The following is a 19,201-nucleotide window of genomic DNA, read 5'->3' as shown; positions in this document are numbered from 1 at the left end:
AAGCTCCGATATTCGAAAACCGAACCATCATTTTACATACATTTTTTCATTATTATGACACAAAAGTATCATTGGCAAAATGACAATCATAAAAACTAACAACTAATAAGTGTTGAAATTTCAATTATAAGAAAAAATGAGTAGAACTCTAAAATTATTACCTTTGCAACTCTGACCGAACGTAGGCTTATATCAAGGCTTTGAATAGGGCATACAATTACCCTGTCACACGTTATTCAAAACCATGGCAAACAAGACAACAACTTTCTGTCAAGTGAACTGAGCCAAAACCTAAAGTTTACTGTTTTCAAAAGCTCAAGGAAGTTCCTCAAATTCAGAAAAAACAAAACAAAAATAGGACGATATTGCCAAGAGTATCAGTGCATTTAGTCGAATTAAGAGATCAGGTATGGCATATGGCAAGATTTCTCTTGTCAAGCCAAAAATAAGGGGACAGAACTCAGAAAGGAAAAGGGCTAAGTGGAGGTCAAATGTCTACAAGTGCTTTTACTGTTGAGGAGGAGAAGGCACTGGGATACTGGGCCCTACAGATACTGAAGGGATACCAGGGGATTTGATACAAGAGTAAATAGTGTCAGAGTGCATACTCACTGTGAGCTAGTACCTACATATTCACCATCAAATGCACCGTCCCTAGCCATCTGACACACTCCAGAATTGGCCCAGATGAAGGAGTCATGAGTACTCCCAGTCCACTTGGCCACAATGTCCATAAAGAGGCCTTGGTGGTTGTGTATTACTTGTATATTCAAAGCAGAGAAGCCTTTACAGCAGATGTAGATTGGGCTCAAGAGGCTGGGAGTGCGTATGGGGATCAGAGTGCCGTCCACTGCACCAACAACTCCAGGAATGATTACAATTGCATGAAAACCAAACAAACATTTTTACAATACATTCCTAGTTCTTGGAAATTTGATGTATGTTGCTGCATGGCGAAGCAATGCTTTAGTAACAGCATGCACACATTTAGATACGTCAGCTTTGCTTAGTCCATGGACATCACCAACAGTCTGCAGAAACCCACCTGTGGCATAAAATCGGAGGGCTGTCAATAACTGCATTGTGGGGCTAAGGGCAAAATTATGCATTCAGGCGAACTACATGGCTTCGTGTATTACGTCATCTTCTTAAATTATGTCTTCTATTCAAAGCCAATACTCTTTGAAGAGCTGCCATGTTCATCACACAAGCACAATTGCTAACCTTAATCCAAGTTACTTATATGTGCTACCGAATAATCAATCAATTTTATTGGTTAAGTTAAAACAAGCCAACTTGTAGCCATTTCTTTGCAAAGAATACATTAGTTGTGAAAGTCTGAAATGCTATTAACTGCATGATGATGAATGGAGAGATTTAATTAAATATTGGGAACATTTCAGCTAATGCTAAATAATTCAAAATAGTACATTTGATTTTTTTTTACACTTAATGTGGTATATACGATGTAATTACTTCAAAAGAAAATACTAGGCTAATTATACACATAAACGCAAATGTAATTCCATGCTTTGTGTGCAGTGTGCTTTGTTTATGTACTCTTGGAACATCCTGTGATTGGTTAAGGTAGGATTTGAGTTTAATTACTTTTGCCTCAGACAGTCATGAACTGGTGGTAGGGAACTGGTCTTGTGACTGGATGGTCGTGGGTTCGATTCCCAGACCTGAGGCCATGACTGAGGTGCCCTTGAGCAAGGCACCTAACCCCAACTGCTCCCCGGGTGCCGGGTTAGGGCTGCCCACTGCTCTGGGCATGTGTGATCCACAGCCCCCTAGTAATCACTGGTGTGTGTGTGTGTTCTAACTGCACAGATGGGTAAAAAGCAGAAGACAAATTTCGATTGCGGTGAAAAATCACAATTGACAAAAATATGGCACACATTTTGGTAAATTCCAGGCTTCTTATCCTAAGCTTGTTAGCTGTAATTATTCACTCCAGGTGTAGTTTCGTACTGGTCCAAGGTGTGAATTAGGGGGCGGATATAGCACTAAAACAGATAACTTAGGACAACTCCTAGCTTCTGACCTCAGGCAGTGATTCAATGCTCTCTGCTTTAATCAACTTTCCTCCAAAGACACTGAATCTCTAACCCATCTAAGTCTCAACTTATTCTGCTATTTTCCCTACTAGTGTCCATAAAGCTTGTTCTATTCCATAATGTGTCTTCCTGTGTATGTATCCCACAGATCTCATAGATACTATCATAGCCATCACAAAACCAAGAACCTAATTTACCTACAATGTTCACCACAAACTCCAATCACAGTGACTGGAGGACTCTGGAATTGCCAATCTGCTGTCCAGAAGGCTGACTTCATCTCAGCTCTTGTATCCCTCCACTCGCTACACTTCTTGGCTCTGACCGAAACCTGGATCAATCCGGTGAACTCTGCAACTCCAGCTGCTCTGTCCTCTGCCTTCTCATTCACTCATTTCGCGTGGTGCCTTGGAAGGAGAGGTGGCACAGGTCTACTGTTATCTCCAGAGTGATGTTTCACCCAACTCTCCTCAGCTCTTTCAATTTCTTTCTTTGAGTTCCATGCTATCATTGTATCCTACCCCACTAATCTTCACATCATTGTGATTTATCGCCCTCCAGGTTCCCTTGAGAACTTCATTGATGAACTTGATACCCTCCTCAGTCAATTCACCATTGAAGCAAACCGACCCATTTTCCTTGGTTACTTCAACCTTTTATCCGACAAACTACATTCATTGACTTCGCCATCAACCTGTCCCCTCTGACTCATAGAGCAGGCAACATTCTGGACCTGGTCTTTACACGAGCCACCGGAACATCGGACATCACAGTCACCCCACTTCACCTGTCAGACCATCACCTTCTATCCTTTTGTTTCTCCCTCCCTGCCATTTCCACTCACACTTCCCCAATACATTTTTATTACTTTCACCCAAATTCACGCTCCACCGATCCCTCAACCCTTGCTGCCACAATTTTGTCCTCCCTTCCTTACCAGAACTGTCTGTCTTCTCTCTCACTGGACACAATTACCAATACTTTCCTCTCTATGCTCTCTTCATCCATCAATGTTCTTTGTCCTCCCTCCCCCAATCTCAAGAGATCTATTCCATCCACCCCTGGCTAACTGAAGTGCTACGCAGCCACATGAAAGATCTAAGAACTGCAGAGAGGAGGTGGAAAAGAAATTGCCTAGATTCAGACCTTCGCTCATATCAATTTTTCCTTTCAAAGTTCTCATTGGAAGTCACATCAGCAAAGTCAGCCTACTACAGAAAGAAATTTGAATCCTCTGCATCCACCCTACGCAAGCTATTCAGTATTTTTTTCTTCTTTCCTTAACCCTCCCTCACCACCTCCTCCATCCTCTCTCACTCCTTAACCCTCCCTCACCCCCTCCTCCATCCTCTCTCACTCCTCAGGATTTTGTCATCTTCTTTGAAGAGAAGATTGCTGCAGTCAGTCAGTCTTTCTCCCCAGTTCCCAACCTTCCCATTAGTATTTCTAACCCAACACTCAAATCCTTGGCTTCTTTCTCCTCTCTCTCCTCAGACAAGATACATCAACTTCTGACTTCCAGCAATCCTACTACGTGCACGATCCAATTCCTTCCACTCTTTTTCCAGAATATGTCAAGAGATCTCCTTCCATTCATCTCAGCAATCATCATCAACTCCTTAGTTTCGGGTCATGTACCTACCATGTTCAAGATGTTAAGGGTGGTACCAATCTTGAAAAAAGCACCACTTGACACCTCTGACATGAACAACTACAGACTCGTATCACTTCTTTCTTTTCTATCAAAAACTATGGGTCTATGACCAATTATCTCTCTTCCTCACACAGAACCAACTCCATGATCCTAATCAGTCTGGCTTCAAACGGGCACACTCAACAGAAACGACCCTCAAAGCAGTGAGAAGCTCCATGCTGCCAAGGCTAACAAGCTATCATCAGTTTAAATTCTTCTGGATCTTTCTGCAGCCTTTGACATGGTCAACCACAACATCCTCTTCTCTGTTCTTTCTAGCCTTGGTGTGACTGGCTCTGCTTGGAAATGGTTCCAGTCATATCTTGAAGACAGATCCTATCAGGTAACATGGAGAGCATCCACATCCAATCCATGTAAACTTTCCACTGGAGTCCCCCAAGGCTCAGTCATAGGCCCTCTTCTCTTCTCATTATATACTCGTTCCCTTGGTGACATTTTGTCTCATGATTTCTCTTATCATTGCTGTGCTGATGATACCCAGCTAATTCTTTCCGTCACTTATTCTGACACCCAGGTTTCTGGGCATATCTCGGCATGCTTGGCAGATATTGCTTCATGGATGACTGCTCACCACTTGAAGCTCAACCCTAACAAAACTGAGCTTCTGTACATTCTATGAACTCCAAACCCACACAGCGACCTCACAATTTCCTATGAGAACACCTTGTTAACACCATCAGAAACTGCTTGAAGTCTGGGTGTAACGTTGGCCTTCTCAACACGTTTCAAAGCTGACCAGATCCTGCAGATTTCTCCTCTGCAACAGGAAGAATACAACCTTTCCTTTCACAGGAAGCTACTCAAATGCTTGTGCAGTCTCTAGTCATCTCAAAGTGGGACTACTGCAATACCCTACTTCCTCTATGGGTCATCAGACCTCCACAACTAATTCAGAATGCTGCAGCACGACTGGTCTTCAATCTCCCAAAGTTCTCACATGTGACTTCTCTGCTATGCTTTCTTCACTTGCTTCCAGTAGCGGCACGCATCAGAAATAAAACATTGATGCTTGCTTACAAAGCCAAAAATGGACTAACCCCTCCCTACATGATGTCCATGTTCAAAAGCCGATCCTTACAGCGAGCACTCAGAACCTCAAGCTTGGCTCGACTTGAAACTCTACACTTAAAGTCTCATGGAAGACATAGCTCCAGACTATTCTCTGCCATGGCTCCAAGATGGTGGAACGATCTTCCATTAGCTGTTCAGACTGCAGTCTGTTGATGTCTTCAAGCATAGACTGAAGACTCACCTGTTAGTTGGGTTCTTAAAAGAGCACTAACTCAGCAGATAGGACTTGCCATTGTTCTTAAATTGTATGTCTGTCTATGGTTATTTGTGCTTCTTGGTTAAAGTTTAACTTGGAAAACACTAGGAAATGGCATTGACTCCTGTAGTTTAGTAGTAGTCTGACTCAAGGGTATCTTGAATTCTGGCCTATCTGTATTATTACCTAGGATGGATTCTGTGATCAGATGCTAAGCACTTTTTAAGTCACTCTGGATAAGAGCATCTGCTAAATGCCATAAATGTAAATGTAATGTAAATGTAAATGTGCTTAAAACCAGTGCAAGTGAAATTAGCGGCCTCTATCCTTTTTGAGATAGAACTGCACATGAGCTTCAAGTGAATGAGAAGAGCTACCCTAGGGTCAACTGCCCTAGTCACCGCCATGCCACACACAGTACGCAACACTAATGAACATTTAAGCATGGTGGGATAAACAATAAATGACCCAGCTCTTCTCCAGACATAGACAACGATCAAATATCACGCAGACAAACACTTACCACAAGACATGACCATGAACGAAGGAGAAAGTAAAGGAGAATGGCAGCTTGTGAAAGCGGCTGGTCATTCTGTGACAGGCAGGGAGTGCGAAATAAAATGGAAGCGATCACGCCAAGTCTCAGGGAAAAAGGATGGTTTTAATGAATAAAGTGCGCAAACCAAAAACCCGTGACACAATCCAAATGAAGGATACAATGACCATGGTACAAATACAAGACATATATAGACAAACAAACGTCTGAGGGATGAACACAACGCAACAACAAGACAACTGCCACTGTATACATGGGCGACTAGTAGGAGGCCCGCCGTACCTTGACAGGTGGGTTCTTCACACTGAAATAACAAACACTTGTTGTGACTGGACTTGTTCTACCAGAATTCTTAGCTAAACCTTTACATTTTATGGATCATTACAGAGATAGCAGCTACAAAGATGTGTGATGGGGCAGAACCAGCAGGGGGCGGTAATGGTGTTGTCAAGGCTTTATTGTCCATAACAAGCAAAGCATAAAAAAGCCAAGCAAAATAAAGGCGCAGACGTAATAACTAAGAGCAATAAACACAAGTGATTCACTCACGGTGACAGACTCACAGGGGGCAGCACTCACAGGTCAGGCTGGAGGAATATGCAGCACTGGATGGTGGGACCTGCACTCACAGGTCAGGCTGGAGGAATATGCAGCACTGGATGGTGGGACCTGCACTCACAGGTCAGGCTGGAGGAATATGCAGCACTGGATGACAGGACCTGTAGGCACTTAGGGAGGAGAGGAATGTGAAGAATGTGACACAGGTGTGCTACATTAATTCTCCGGTGACAGACTGAGGGAGTGGTGTAGAGGGGGTGTGTCGGGAAATGGGCATCTGAACCCTGGTCCCGGCCTACCTGACAGATAAATTACTCCATAAAATTGCACAACTTGTGAATGGTTCTGCTTATGACAATTTTGGAAAGTTATAAAAAAAAACAACAAAGCGGTGTTTTGTAAATTGCTTATCAGTGCATTATGGGGGCTTGTGTACATGCACACGAATACCCCCTCATACCACTCCCCCTGTATCAGCCTGTCACACCCTGTACTCTCCCACCCTAAAGAGAACATGAAGACATTAATTTCCCCCAAAAATCACAATACAAAATGGTGAGAAAATAGATTGGGACAACATGCAAAAATCCATTCCTGAGTGTTTTATTATTATTATTATTATTATTATTAGCATTTTTCTTATTACTTTCTTCAGTTTTTATGCATAGAACAAGTGTGCTGTTGGTAATTGGTAATCACACATAACTCCACCACCAGAGGGCAGTACGCATCCCAGAAGTTCTACCACTTATGTTGCTAGGGCACAGTCCCCAGAATACTAATTATTCTCCATGTGTTCCTTATTTACCTTGCCACACTCTTCTACTTAAGACACACCTACCTTCCCCTCCTTGTGAAATATTGCGATGTTTTTTTCAAACCCAAACAACAGAACAATCTGTTGTGACCTGACATATTGTTCCAAAGAGATTAGTCCTTGCTGCTAATTAAGCCTCAGATAAATATGTGATTTGATAAAAGTATCTTATCTGAGGGATCTTGTCAGGAGTAGAACCACATAATGCACAAGCTGTACAATACTAGAAAAGGATTTAAAACAGGATTATTAATAAGTCCTTTGCTGTCATTAAATGTATGCCATGAGACAGTACAGTGAGGAAAACAGGTTTGTTACCCTGAGGCAACATTGTTCAATAGAGGGTTAAAAAAAGCAAAATGTACCTAGTCATCGTGTTGATGTTAAAGACATGAATGTGGAAAGGACCTGTTTAAAACAATCTGGTCTGTCAGGTTTCCATAGTAATGTGCTCTGTAACTTCCCTGTATGATAGTATTGACAATTACAAACACAGTAGTTAAGTTGTATGTAATTGATGTTTACAGTATGTTTACAACCTTCCATAGGAATAAGGAATCTTCATCTTCTATTTGATGCAAAAACATTAACCTATACCTTACCCTGGCTCAAGCTGTGAACAAATACAGATATCTGAATATGCCTTGTTATTCTCTGTGAGTGAGGTGAGAAACTTGCAGACCAGTTACAGTTTGTAAGAATCTTGAGATAATGATATGAGTGAGCAAATATACGTTGATAGCAGATGTTACAGGCAGACAGTTCCAGCCTTCTGAGAACTGCCCTTGTTAATCCCGCCCCACTTAGTCTGAGACACACAGTCAGCAGCAGAGACAGATCAGCACAGCAGACACCGAGTGAGCAGAGCACCAGCCTCCACTGATCTCAGATCAGGTAAGACTTTTACCCAACAGTCTGATATACTGATATAATACTGTACTCACTGGATACATTATTAGCTACGTCTGTCATATGGGTGTATTTTACCCAACTGGTGGTATACATAATTCATCAATCTTGCTGAACCTCATATACCATTGGTCAGAGTCTGATTACAGTGCCACTGCTGACCAGATGTTTGCATTCATCTGGCCTCTAATCAGACACTAACCACTGATGAATCGCTAGAGGATGACATGGTGTGCATGGCAACAGTTGGCATGTACACTCTAAGATACAGTATAAACTAGTGTGCCTTAAAATACACTCTAACTCAGGATGCAACAACATCGATACTTTAATTGTTGTGAAGTTGCGCAGACAGCGCACACATAACACGAAAACGTACGAGCGTGAGACTCAAACAAAGACGAGTACAGGACGTTATACACAAAGACACTTTATACACATTAACTAACAAGCACTGTGTGAAACACATTAGACTAATGACACGAGTGAACACACACACACAACCACACCTCCACAGGTACATACACGGATTACATAGACACACTCCCCAAGGAGGGGGCCAGGCCTGAAATGTGACAGAGCCCCCCACCAAGGGCACTACCCATCCCAGGGTGCCCGCATGGATTTAATGCCACGGAACCACACTGATGGGTGGAACCATACTATCATCGGGGGAACCGCACCTCCCCTTGGTGGTTGCTCCGCTGGTCTGGTTCTGTGTCTCGGTTCCTCCACCTCCATTTCTTCCTCAAAGCTGCCCGAACTCCACCTCATTGCCTCCTCCGGGGTGTAGCACCGGGAGCATTCCATGCTGCTCCCTTCGGAAATGGAAAGAGGATCACCCTCCGTCAGGGGTCTCTTCTGTCTCACGGTCTCCCTGGAGTACTCTAATGGAGGTGGGCTCACCCTTTCTCTCTCAATGCAGGATTCACCCTCACTCCTCCTCCTCCTCTCCCTCACACTCCGTGAGGTCCGATCACACGGACAGAGGAGGGCTTAGTTCCTCTTCGTAGTACCCGGTGGGGGCTGAGTACTTGGACGTAGGGGGGCTCACCTCATCCCCATAGTACTCTGTGGGGTTTGAGCACTCGGACGAAGGGGGGCTCACCTCATCCCCATAGTACTCCGTGGGGGCTGAGTACTTAGACGTAGGGGGGCTCACCTCATCCCCATAGTACTCCGTGGGGGCTGAGTACTTGGACGTAGGGGGGCTCACCTCATCCCCATAGTACTCCGTGAGGGCTGAGCACTCGGACGAAGGGGGGGCTCATATCCTCACTGTAGTACTCAGTGGGGGCTGAATACACTGACAGAGGGGAGCCTTCCTCCTCTTCAGTCTCCTCCCCCCCAAACTCACACTCGGGGGGGGGGGGGTTTGGAGTCATCTCGGAGGTGAGGAACTCCCATGTGCCTACTGTCAGGGGAGAGGAGTCCCTCGTTGGGGAGCGGAGTTCCTCTCGCCAAGCCTTCTGTGCAGCTTGGCGGTATTTCTCTGCTACCAACTCCTCCTTGATCTCCCGTGCATACTGCTGCAGCTCGGCGATCGTCGGGCGAGCATCACCGCGATGCGCAGGGGAAGAGGTGTGATGATGTTTACCTGCCCTCTTCCCCTTCTTTGCACAGGACACGTATCCTGACACTTTTATCTTGGCATCCTGGTGTTTGTATTTCCTCAAAACAACAGCAAACTATGAGTAGAATGTCAGGTATGTGACTTTCCGTAATTCACCAGGGTCATAGGTCATGGGTCATGGGTGAGGTTTGCGTCGTTCTGCACTGAGATGGAATTCAGGAACACAGACAGCTAGAATAGTTCCCATGGCAACACAGAGCCAGTGTCATTTTGTTCACTCAACCCAATGAGGCCCCAACCTGTTCTCATTCCCAGCTTGACATTTATTGACAATTAGGCAGAACTCTGCAGTACATAACACACCGAAGGTGATTCTGATGTGAACGAAACTCCCACACACTCTACTGTACTGAAATTCGCTACTGATGGCAAAACATAATCTCATATATTCACAATGTTTATTAACTGGTTTTGGTACATTAATTGTTATTGTTATTGTTATGAGTTATTCTTTTAATTATAGTTTATTTCAGCAGATGTTTAACATACCACCTGTGGCGTTTACATCAAGTAACGCGAGGTGGATGATGTTATGTTAATGCGTAGTTTATTGAACACTCACACTACACGTTGACATGACTTGCACAGACTGCTAGACCGACATACATATCTCGCTACGCCACGTGCGTCATTGAACTCAGGGCAATCACGCATGCGCAGTATGCCGTTTTATGCACTTGAACATTCACTACACATGACACCACCAACTTATAAAGCACTGATAAAAATGTAGTAAACATTCTAGGGGACCTGTGACTCTGGTTTAATCTGATTTATCCTAGATATCCAGTGTTTACAGTAGAAATCTGAATATATAGTGAAATAAAAGTAAAATCTGATATTATAATACAGTGACTGGTAATAGTTGGGCTGATCATGGTGTGATTTTACAGTACACCCTGTTCTGTGGACATTTAGTGGTGTATCCATTTACTAGAGACTTAATTTAACGTGGAACTGGACATTAAAACCCTCCAGTTACATAGTGTGAAACAGATGAATGGGTGAATGTACCACACCACCTTCTAATCAATTTTGTTTTTCACCTCTTCAGTGTTCTCATGTTTTCATTAACCCTTGATAACTATTCAAGTTAAACTCTTCTTTCAAAAACAGTAATTAAATAAACAAAAGTAAACTGAGTCGAACTGGTTTATGTAATAATGATAGCAGTCTATGGAAGAGCAATAGCAATACATGGGAAAACAGAGGGATGAGAAAAATGTTGCATGATGATCATTAGATGCACAATTACTGCTTTTAAGTGATAATTAGTTTAATGCTAACGAGTTAAGGGTAATGAGTTAATGTTAATGAGTTTAATCCTTGTTCCTGTGCCCAAAATAATTCCGCAGTGTCAGACCAAAATCACCTCGTGGTTTGAGACTTTCCTCTGGATCCAGTGTTATGTTTCTGGGAACATGTATCACAGCAAGTCCTGTAAGTCTCCTAGTGATCAATATCTCATTGCCACATCTCACACCTCCATATCTCTATGCCACTATGGAGGGGTTTACTTCTCATTTCATTATAGTTAGCCACCTGGTTCTTCACAGCTTGTTAGTAGGCCCATCTCATACATCAGGTTATTAGACACGGAGACACCCATATTTTTTGACCATTAATTCCTTTACTCATAAATTTCTAGTGTTTGATCTGAGGATTGTTCTGCTGGGGAAGGATGTTCCAGAGACCAGCAGAGTGGGAAACTTCATCCTGAGAAGATACATGTTTGAGACGGAAGCTCCTCCTCCTTCAGTAGAGCTTCACAGTGATAGAGCCAGTGCACTAGTGGAGGGGAGATACATCACCCTCATCAACTCACCCCACCTGCTTCACACTGATCTCACTCAAGAGGAACTGACTCAGAGAGTGAAAGAGTGTGTGTCTCTCTCTGCTCCTGGACCTCATGTGTTTTTACTGGTGCTCCAGTCTGAGAACTTCACACAGGAGGACCAGGACAGAATCAGAAGTGTCCTGGACTCTTATGGTCCACTGTGTCTGAAACAGTCAGTCGTGGTGACTACAGGTGAAGACCAAGACACAAGAGGATGTTTATCTACATTCATCAGAGAATGTGGAGGGAGACATCACATATGTGAGGACACATCTACATCTAATAAAGATCAGGTTCTTCAGCTTCTGAAGAAGATAGATAAGGTGGTGGAGCAGAACAGAGGACATTTGAACTGTGCAGTGACTGAAGCACCTACACTGGAGTTTGAGGAGGAGAAGCAGTCAGGACCATTTAGGAGAGGACCAGACCAGACCACTGGAGCAGACCAGACCACTGGAGCAGACCAGACCACTGGAGCAGACCGGACCACTGGAGCAGACCAGACACATGAAGATGTGGATGGAGGAAACTCGGAAGTAAAAAAAGGTAAAATCACACAGGGAACTCAGCAACAGTCACTGTTTAAATGTGAGATTTTAAATGTAAAGCCATCGTGAATTGTTTATATCTGAGGAGTTTATTTATTCTTGGGGGGAGGTGGGTGGTTAGTGGTTGTTCTGCCAGCAGTATGAATCTATGAGTCAAATATACAAAATGATAAAAAAGTACTACAATTGTAGAAATTTCTGCTGCAATTGTGCTGAACACCAATAATATCTGCAGGGGTGATAGTGGGAAAAATTCCTGAGCCTGAACTTTTTCTGAGAGGGGGGGGGGATTGGGTGTGTGTGTGTGTGTGTGTGTATATATGGAATACTATATTATAATATAGGTAATCATTATGGTGGAATATAAAAAAAAATCTATTAATATTCTGAGAAAATGCTGTAACCTAAAGATTCTGTTAACACAATTAGACACAATATGTTAAAAAACAGGCATGATCAATTATTTATTCATTACTATTAGTAAATTATAGGATACCAGACAACTCAAAGAAATTATGCAAATAAAGTTTAAAAGAATTACAAATATTATGATTATTTTAATATATAAAATATTTAATAAATATTTTGTGTTGGTTTATTCGGACATACATTTTGTGCTTTTGTTCATGTATTACACCCAGCCCCGTCGACAGGGGGGGACAACCGGGTCTGTTGTCCCGGGCCCTAGGGCCAGGGGGGCCCATCAAAGAGCCCAGCAATTTATTTTTTATTTAAAGTCTATAATTTTTAAATAATCTTGAAATCTTTCATTAATATAAAATTATGTACTCATAATAAGCTCAATGGCTCAAATATATATGTTTTTTACCTATCTGCATATTTTCCATTAAGTGCATGCACCCCCGCCTCCCACTGGAAAATGGTTTGATCGAGCACCGACCGTAGCCGTCTGGTACTGGCCAAACAGCGGGAAATACAGTGGTGGATAGTTAAATTAAATACAGAAATCTGGAGCGCAGAAAAGAAAGGAAAAACATTTACCTGACGAATTTTAAAGTTGCATTGTGTTCCAGGTTTGAAAAATGCTGGAATATAGGCTAAAGTACTTGAAAATGCTTGAAATTGTAACTACTTCGTTTCACAACAAATAGCTGTCTGACTGAACAGTTCTCGTGAAGACGTTAAGATTGGGCGTTTTGAAAATAAACAACCATTAAATAATGTGATAAAAAGCGAATTATTTCGAATCATTTCGAGTATATGTATAAATATTTAACTTAATTAAGTTTAACGTGCTGGAAAATATTGAAATGTACCTTTAATTTTCGCGCGAACCCTCGCGTCAAGCATAAACCAGTCAGCTGTCAGAAACAGCTTTGATGTGTGGCTATATTATATACTATATGACCTAACAGAAGGATTGTCTGCTACAGAGGAAATTCAAATGACGTGCGCGGGGGGGGGGGGGGGGGGGGGGGGGGGGGGGGCACATGAAACTTTCTTGTCCCGGGCCCCAGCAAGACTGTCAACGGGCCTGATTACACCTTACGCCGTAAGTTACAGACGGCCATGATGAACCAGATCATCTGACCACCTGTATCAGCTAAAAAAAACCACTTTCTTATATTTCTGATAAAAATTAAACTTCATCAGAATAAAGATAAAATACCTAAAGGCCTATCCTGACGCCGTCCTCCACGGTCCCGAGCCGCGTAACCGTGTATTCTTCCGCCGCGCACACCAAACACCAAGTTCCGTTTACGAAGCAGAACCACTTAGGTCCAAACAAGGATTTATACAGTAAATGGGAGAAAAATTGTAACTCGGGAACCTCGTAACCCTGGGACCGCCTGTATGATGTTTATGTCGATTGAATCGGAGCATTAATGACCAAAACAAACTGGACTTAAGGCTGGACGGAGGTAACTTCTCTACGTAATGTCCGAAAATCAGCCGCAAGTCAATTAAACGACACCGCCGTCATCCATCCAGCGCTGATGAGCGCCAGTGACAGGATCATATTTCGGCCTCAAAACAGATAACGCGCGCGTGTGGTTTATTATTATGATTTGACGGATTTTCCCCCCAAAAAATTCAAATGACGGAAATTCGTCGTGGTGACGGAGAACTTTAACTCATGCACTAGCGAACCTTTTTTTCTCGAAGACACGTCGGTACGCCGGAATTCCGGCGTGGCGCCTGAAAACTATCAGGCCTGTATCTGCATCATCCTTTGAGTATTCTGCTGTGTAAACAATTATTTTTCCTTTTCTCTACTGTTATTTTGTAGGAGCCCTAAAGAAGGTGCCAAGTATCTTTAAGAGGCGAGCGGGGAAGACCACGCCTCTACGTTTAAACATGATCCTTCTGGGAGATGAAGGAGCTGGGAAAACCTCCACAGGAAACACCATCATTGGAAGACAAGCGTTTACGTCTGAGGAACCCTCCGAGTCTGTGTGTGTTCAGAAGCAGAGTGTGACCATTGACGGAGTGAAGCTTGATGTATATGTGCCACGTAACCCAGGAGAGGACCAGGGTGTCACACTGATGAAGTATCAAGTCAGCTGCGATTTTGATGACTCAGTGCCAACTGTGTTTCTGCTGGTTATAAAAGCTAACGTGTGCTCTGCAGAATTCTCTGTAAAAATATCTGAGACTTTTTCACATATTGAGAAGCTACCACAATGGTTCCTCCAGAATATATGGATCCTCTTCACTGGAGGGGATCATCTGGAGAGAGAGAATCTCACTGTAAAAGAGTTCATAGAAGACAATGAGGAACTAAAGAGAATCATAAATATATTACAGAACAGATACCACGTCTTCAATAACAAAAAACAGCATCCTGATCAAGTGAAACGTCTAATTGACAAAATCAGAAAAGCCCCACTTGAAATATGTAAGTACAGTTTCAATGATAAACTTTATTTATATAGCACCTTTCATACATACATGCAACTCAAAGTGCTTCACAGAACAAAGAAAAAAACATTAAAAGGAAGCATAATAAGAAAAGAAAACATTAGAATACATTAAAGATAAAAAGGAAACAAAGATAATAAAATGACAAATTATTAAAATAATAGACAAAATAATGTAATAAAGTAAATAAGATGGCAAAGCTAAAAATAATTAGAACAGACATAAAATGTAATAAATAAAATTATTTAATAAAGTAAATAAGAATCAAAAATATTAAAATAATTAGGACAGGATTTAAAATAATGTGATGATGTTATAGAAGTATTTACTATTAGAGTTTCTTAACTAAAAGCAGCTCTAAACAGGAAGGTTTTGAGACTCTTCTTGAAGCTATGCAGGGATGAAATGCCTCTGAGCTCTTTAGGAAGAGAGTTCCAGAGCTTTGGGCCATAGTGGCTAAATGCCCCCTCACCAATCTTTAATCGGCTTTTAGGAATCACCAGTAGATTACTGTTTGAAGACCTGAGAGACCTGACTGGAACATATCTAACCATCATTTCACTGAGGTAAAGAGGGGCAAGACCATGAAGACATTTAAAAACCAAGACTAGAACTTTAAAATCTATTCTAAAGCTAACAGCTAACCAGTGCAGTTAGTGGAGTGCAGGTGTAATATGATCTCTCTTTCTCCTGCGGGTCAGAACCCTTGCAGCCGCGTTCTGAACTCGCTGTAGGTGAGACATAGAGCTCTTTGGGATAGCAGGTAAAACAGTGTTACAATAATCTAGCCTTTATGTCAGGGATGTCAAAGTCAAATACACCGAGGGCCAAAAAACCAAATTTGCTACAAGCCGAGGGCCGGACTGGTTCAATGTTTATTAAAACATATTGAAATGATTGCACATAGCCTATTGAACCAAGACCTAACACAGTGTATATTATTTAATGCTTAAATGAATAAAGCAATATTTTCTTATGGATCTGTAATTGAAAAGTAAAAAAGTAAAGTACTTGAAAATGCTTGAAATTGTAACTACTTCGTTTCACAACAAATGTCTCTCTGACTGAACAGTTCTCCTGTATTACGTTAACAAATACGAGCCTCTTGTAATTCCAGGACGAAACATGAGAGAACGTGAAGACGTTAAGATCGGGCATTCTGAAAATAAACAACCATTAAATAATGTGAATAAATCATTTCGAGTATATGTATAAATATTTAACTTAATTAAGTTTAACGTGCTGGGAAATATTGAAATGGACCTTGAAAGTGACGTACAAGTGTTTTAATTCCACCTTGTTAAGGTGTATGAGCCCAGCAAACATGAATTTGTTCATTGCGCTGAAGCGCGGTGCGCGCAAAGTTACAAAATTGGAGAGGTGCACGACCTCGCGAATCGACAGCGCACGATACCCTCGCGCACGGGCGGAGCCACTGCGATTACATCATTTTAGCCGCGCGGACCCTCGCCGCTTGTGCGTGCTGCAGTGACTTCACGGGCTACCGTTGCATTGTGGGGAATGTAGTGTTTGTGCGTGCAAAACACCAGCGGGCGGCTGTGGCCTGCGGGCCGGTTCTAATAGTAATTAAATATCATCCAGGGGGCCATAGATAATCAGTTCCCACAGGCCTTGACTTTGACATATGTGCTTTATGTGATGTAGCAACGTTTTGGAGGTCAAAATATGCTGTCCTGCATGATGTGTGATTTTAAAGCTGAGCTCATTATCAAAAGTGACGCCAAGTTCTTAACACATTTTTGGCCTTCAGATTAATTTGATTTAAATAAATCTGAACATCATTCCTTTTGTGAATCACTACCAAGAACAAGAATCTCTGTCTTCTCTTTATTTAATTACAGAAAATTGTCAGACATCCATGTCTGTATATCACTTATGCACTCAAACATTTTAGTACTTCAGGTGCTAGAGAAATGTAAAGTTGAGTTCCATCTGCATATTGATGATAACTAATATTATGTTTGTTAATGATATGTGGTAACAGAAGCATATATAATTTGAACAGTAAAGGCCCAATAATTGATCCTTGGGGGACACCACAAGTTATTTTTTTGATGTGTGAAGGAAGAGATGCCTAATGCAACACAGTAATCGTGCCCAGTTAGAACCAGTCTAAGACTAAGCCACTAAGGCCTACCCAGCTCTGTAGTTGATCAACAAGTACATCATGATGAGAGAAGGAGGCAGTACGATGTGGTTGGGGCAGAGAGATGGAGGCAGTATGATGTGGTCAGGGTAGAGAAAAGGAGGAGATATCGCACCAGATAGGATGTTCAGATAATTATCTTCTGTAGCTCCAAGTGTGGAAGTAGTCAATTGCTAAGCTTCTCAAAGATATAAGATAGTGAAACAGTAGAATTATGTTTATTCATTTTGTTTCCATTCCATTTTTTTCTAAACTTTTCTTTCTCAAAATCTGATTAATTTTTAGTTCCACGAATTCAAAGATTCCATCGAATCGAACCCTCAGAACCTGAAAAGTATCCCAATCAAAGAAGAATTGTTCTGCTGGGGAAGACTGGTGTGGGGAAGAGTGCTACAGGAAACACCATCCTGGGAGAGAACAGATTCAGATCTCAACTGCGCTTCGCTTCTGTAACAGAACAGTCTGAAATGCACCAGGCAGTGGCAGCAGAAAAGACTGTGGTTGTGGTCGACACTCCAGGATTATTTGACACAAAACTCAGTGCTGAGCAGCTGGCTGTAGAGATTGGGAGGAGTATCTACATGTCCAGTCCAGGACCACATGCTTTCCTTTATGTTCACCAAATTAATGTCAGATTCACAGAACAGGAGGAAGAGGTTGTTGATATATTAGAGATGATGTTTGGGGAAGAGTTGAGGAAGTACATGATAATTGTGTTCACACATGGAGACAGTCTGAAACAAGAGGATGTAGACACACTGATCAGAGAAAACAGGGCACTCAGCAAGTTGGTTGAGAAGTGCAGAGGATATCACATCTTTAACAATGAGGACCAGAGGAACAGACAGCAGGTGACTGATCTGATGGAGAAGATAGACAGGATGGTGGAACAGAATGGAGGAAGTTGTTACTCCAACCAGATGTACGAGGATGCAGCGAGATTCAGGAGGGAGGAAGAGGAGAGGGGGCAGAGAGAGGAAGAGGAGAGGAGACAGAGAAAAGAAGAACAAGAAAGCAAAACTGAAGCAAAAGTCGGAAAAGGTCGTTGGGGAACTTGGAAAATGAGCATACAAAGGAGACAGAAATTGGAGACAAAAAAAGATGAAGTGACAGAAACTAGTAGGAAAGATATGAAGAAGCCAAGTTTTCGAACAATGAGCCTACAGAGGAAAGAATTCAAAAAGTCCCCCCCAAAAGGTAAAACGCATTTGACTAATGTAAATCAGGCAAAAGCTCAAAATGTAAACTCAGCGTCCAATGATCCTGGACTAGACAGATTCTTGAAAAGACACCACAACCACTTGAATGCTGCAGGGAAACTTGGAGCTGGATATGTTGCAGTTGGAACTTCTGCAGGACTTCTGGTTGGAGCTAGTGTTGGAGCTGTCCTGGGCCTGATCGGAGGTCCTATTGGAGCTATCATTGGACTAGTAGTTGGAGGAGCAATAGGAGGAGCTTTAGGAGCAGCAGGGGGCGCTGTAGCAGCTTTGTCATACTCTAAAAATCAGAGCTCATAACTCTCTCTGTTTCTCTCTATCTCTGTCTGTCTCTCTGTATCACTCCCTCTCTCTGTCTCTCTCTATCTCTCTCAGTCTGTCTCTCTGTATCACTGCCTTTCTGTCTCTCCCTCTCTCTCTCTCTGTCTCTCTCTCTCTATCTCTATATATCTATATATGAAAATTGTTGGGATACTCTACTGACATCTACCCTAAGAAGATTAAATTTTTGTACATCAGTGTGATTGGTTGTCAGGTTAAACTCTTGTCTGACGTAACATCAGCTGTGTAACATTAGCTGATATGTTAAATACAAGTTCTCTATGTTTGTGTCTTTATTTCTGTTCTGTAAATGATTAAAGGCAGAGGCAGAGCCGGAGTGGCTAATCGGGAGATTCGGGAGGATTCCCGATGGGCCGGCTCATGTCAGTCTCTAGTTTGGGCCGGATTTGGACATGAAACTCCCGGGCTGAAAATGTGTCCCACTCCGGCCCTGGGCAGAGGGCTTAAAATGACCTTATATGTCTGTAACTGTTGTTATATGTACTACAAAGCCACCAGAAAAATGAGGAACTTCATGAATGTATAACAATGAACTTAATGAATATTTGGTGTTTGGGTCTAGTGGTCTTTATTTTAAATTAAAGATATTTATATTAAAATCAAAGAAAGGAAAAAAGGTGCAGTTTTAAACAAAACCAATAGGGTTAGGGGTAGCATTGACAGTGTTGTGCCAGTTCACAGCTTTTTTGAACT

The 19,201-nt window shown here is 42.2% G+C and overlaps 1 protein-coding gene across 5 annotated transcripts; it reads left to right on the top strand.

The window, feature by feature from the left end:
* The first annotated feature begins 7,786 nt into the window (after positions 1-7,786).
* On the top strand, positions 7,787-19,057 carry LOC143517642 (GTPase IMAP family member 8-like). 5 transcript variants are annotated; one of them, XM_077010365.1, is made up of 6 exons: positions 7,804-7,866; positions 9,505-9,587; positions 10,870-10,954; positions 11,195-11,897; positions 14,151-14,759; positions 17,235-19,057. In XM_077010365.1, exons 3-6 carry the CDS (start codon positions 10,922-10,924, stop codon positions 18,464-18,466), a joined length of 2,577 nt encoding a protein of 858 aa, XP_076866480.1. In that variant the 5' UTR covers positions 7,804-7,866; positions 9,505-9,587; positions 10,870-10,921; the 3' UTR covers positions 18,467-19,057. The 5 variants fall into 5 exon arrangements, with proteins under 5 accessions (XP_076866481.1, XP_076866478.1, XP_076866480.1 ...); XM_077010364.1 differs by having other exon boundaries at positions 11,163-11,897; XM_077010366.1 differs by lacking the exon at positions 9,505-9,587 and having other exon boundaries at positions 7,787-7,866.
* Positions 19,058-19,201: the final 144 nt, after the last annotated feature.

The sequence above is a fragment of the Brachyhypopomus gauderio genome, chromosome 6 (assembly GCF_052324685.1).
Source record: "Brachyhypopomus gauderio isolate BG-103 chromosome 6, BGAUD_0.2, whole genome shotgun sequence".
NCBI classification, from domain to species: Eukaryota; Metazoa; Chordata; class Actinopteri; order Gymnotiformes; family Hypopomidae; genus Brachyhypopomus; species Brachyhypopomus gauderio.
Note: the sequence above shows the minus strand (reverse complement) of the source record. Positions and strands in the feature narration are given on the sequence as shown.

Coding starts and splice junctions, on each gene's coding strand:
- LOC143517642 (XM_077010363.1), top strand. Junction 11,898..14,150: donor AAACTCGGAAGTAAAAAAAG/GTAAAATCACAC, acceptor GTTATTTTGTAG/GAGCCCTAAAGAAGGTGCCA. Junction 14,760..17,234: donor AAAAGCCCCACTTGAAATAT/GTAAGTACAGTT, acceptor ATTAATTTTTAG/TTCCACGAATTCAAAGATTC.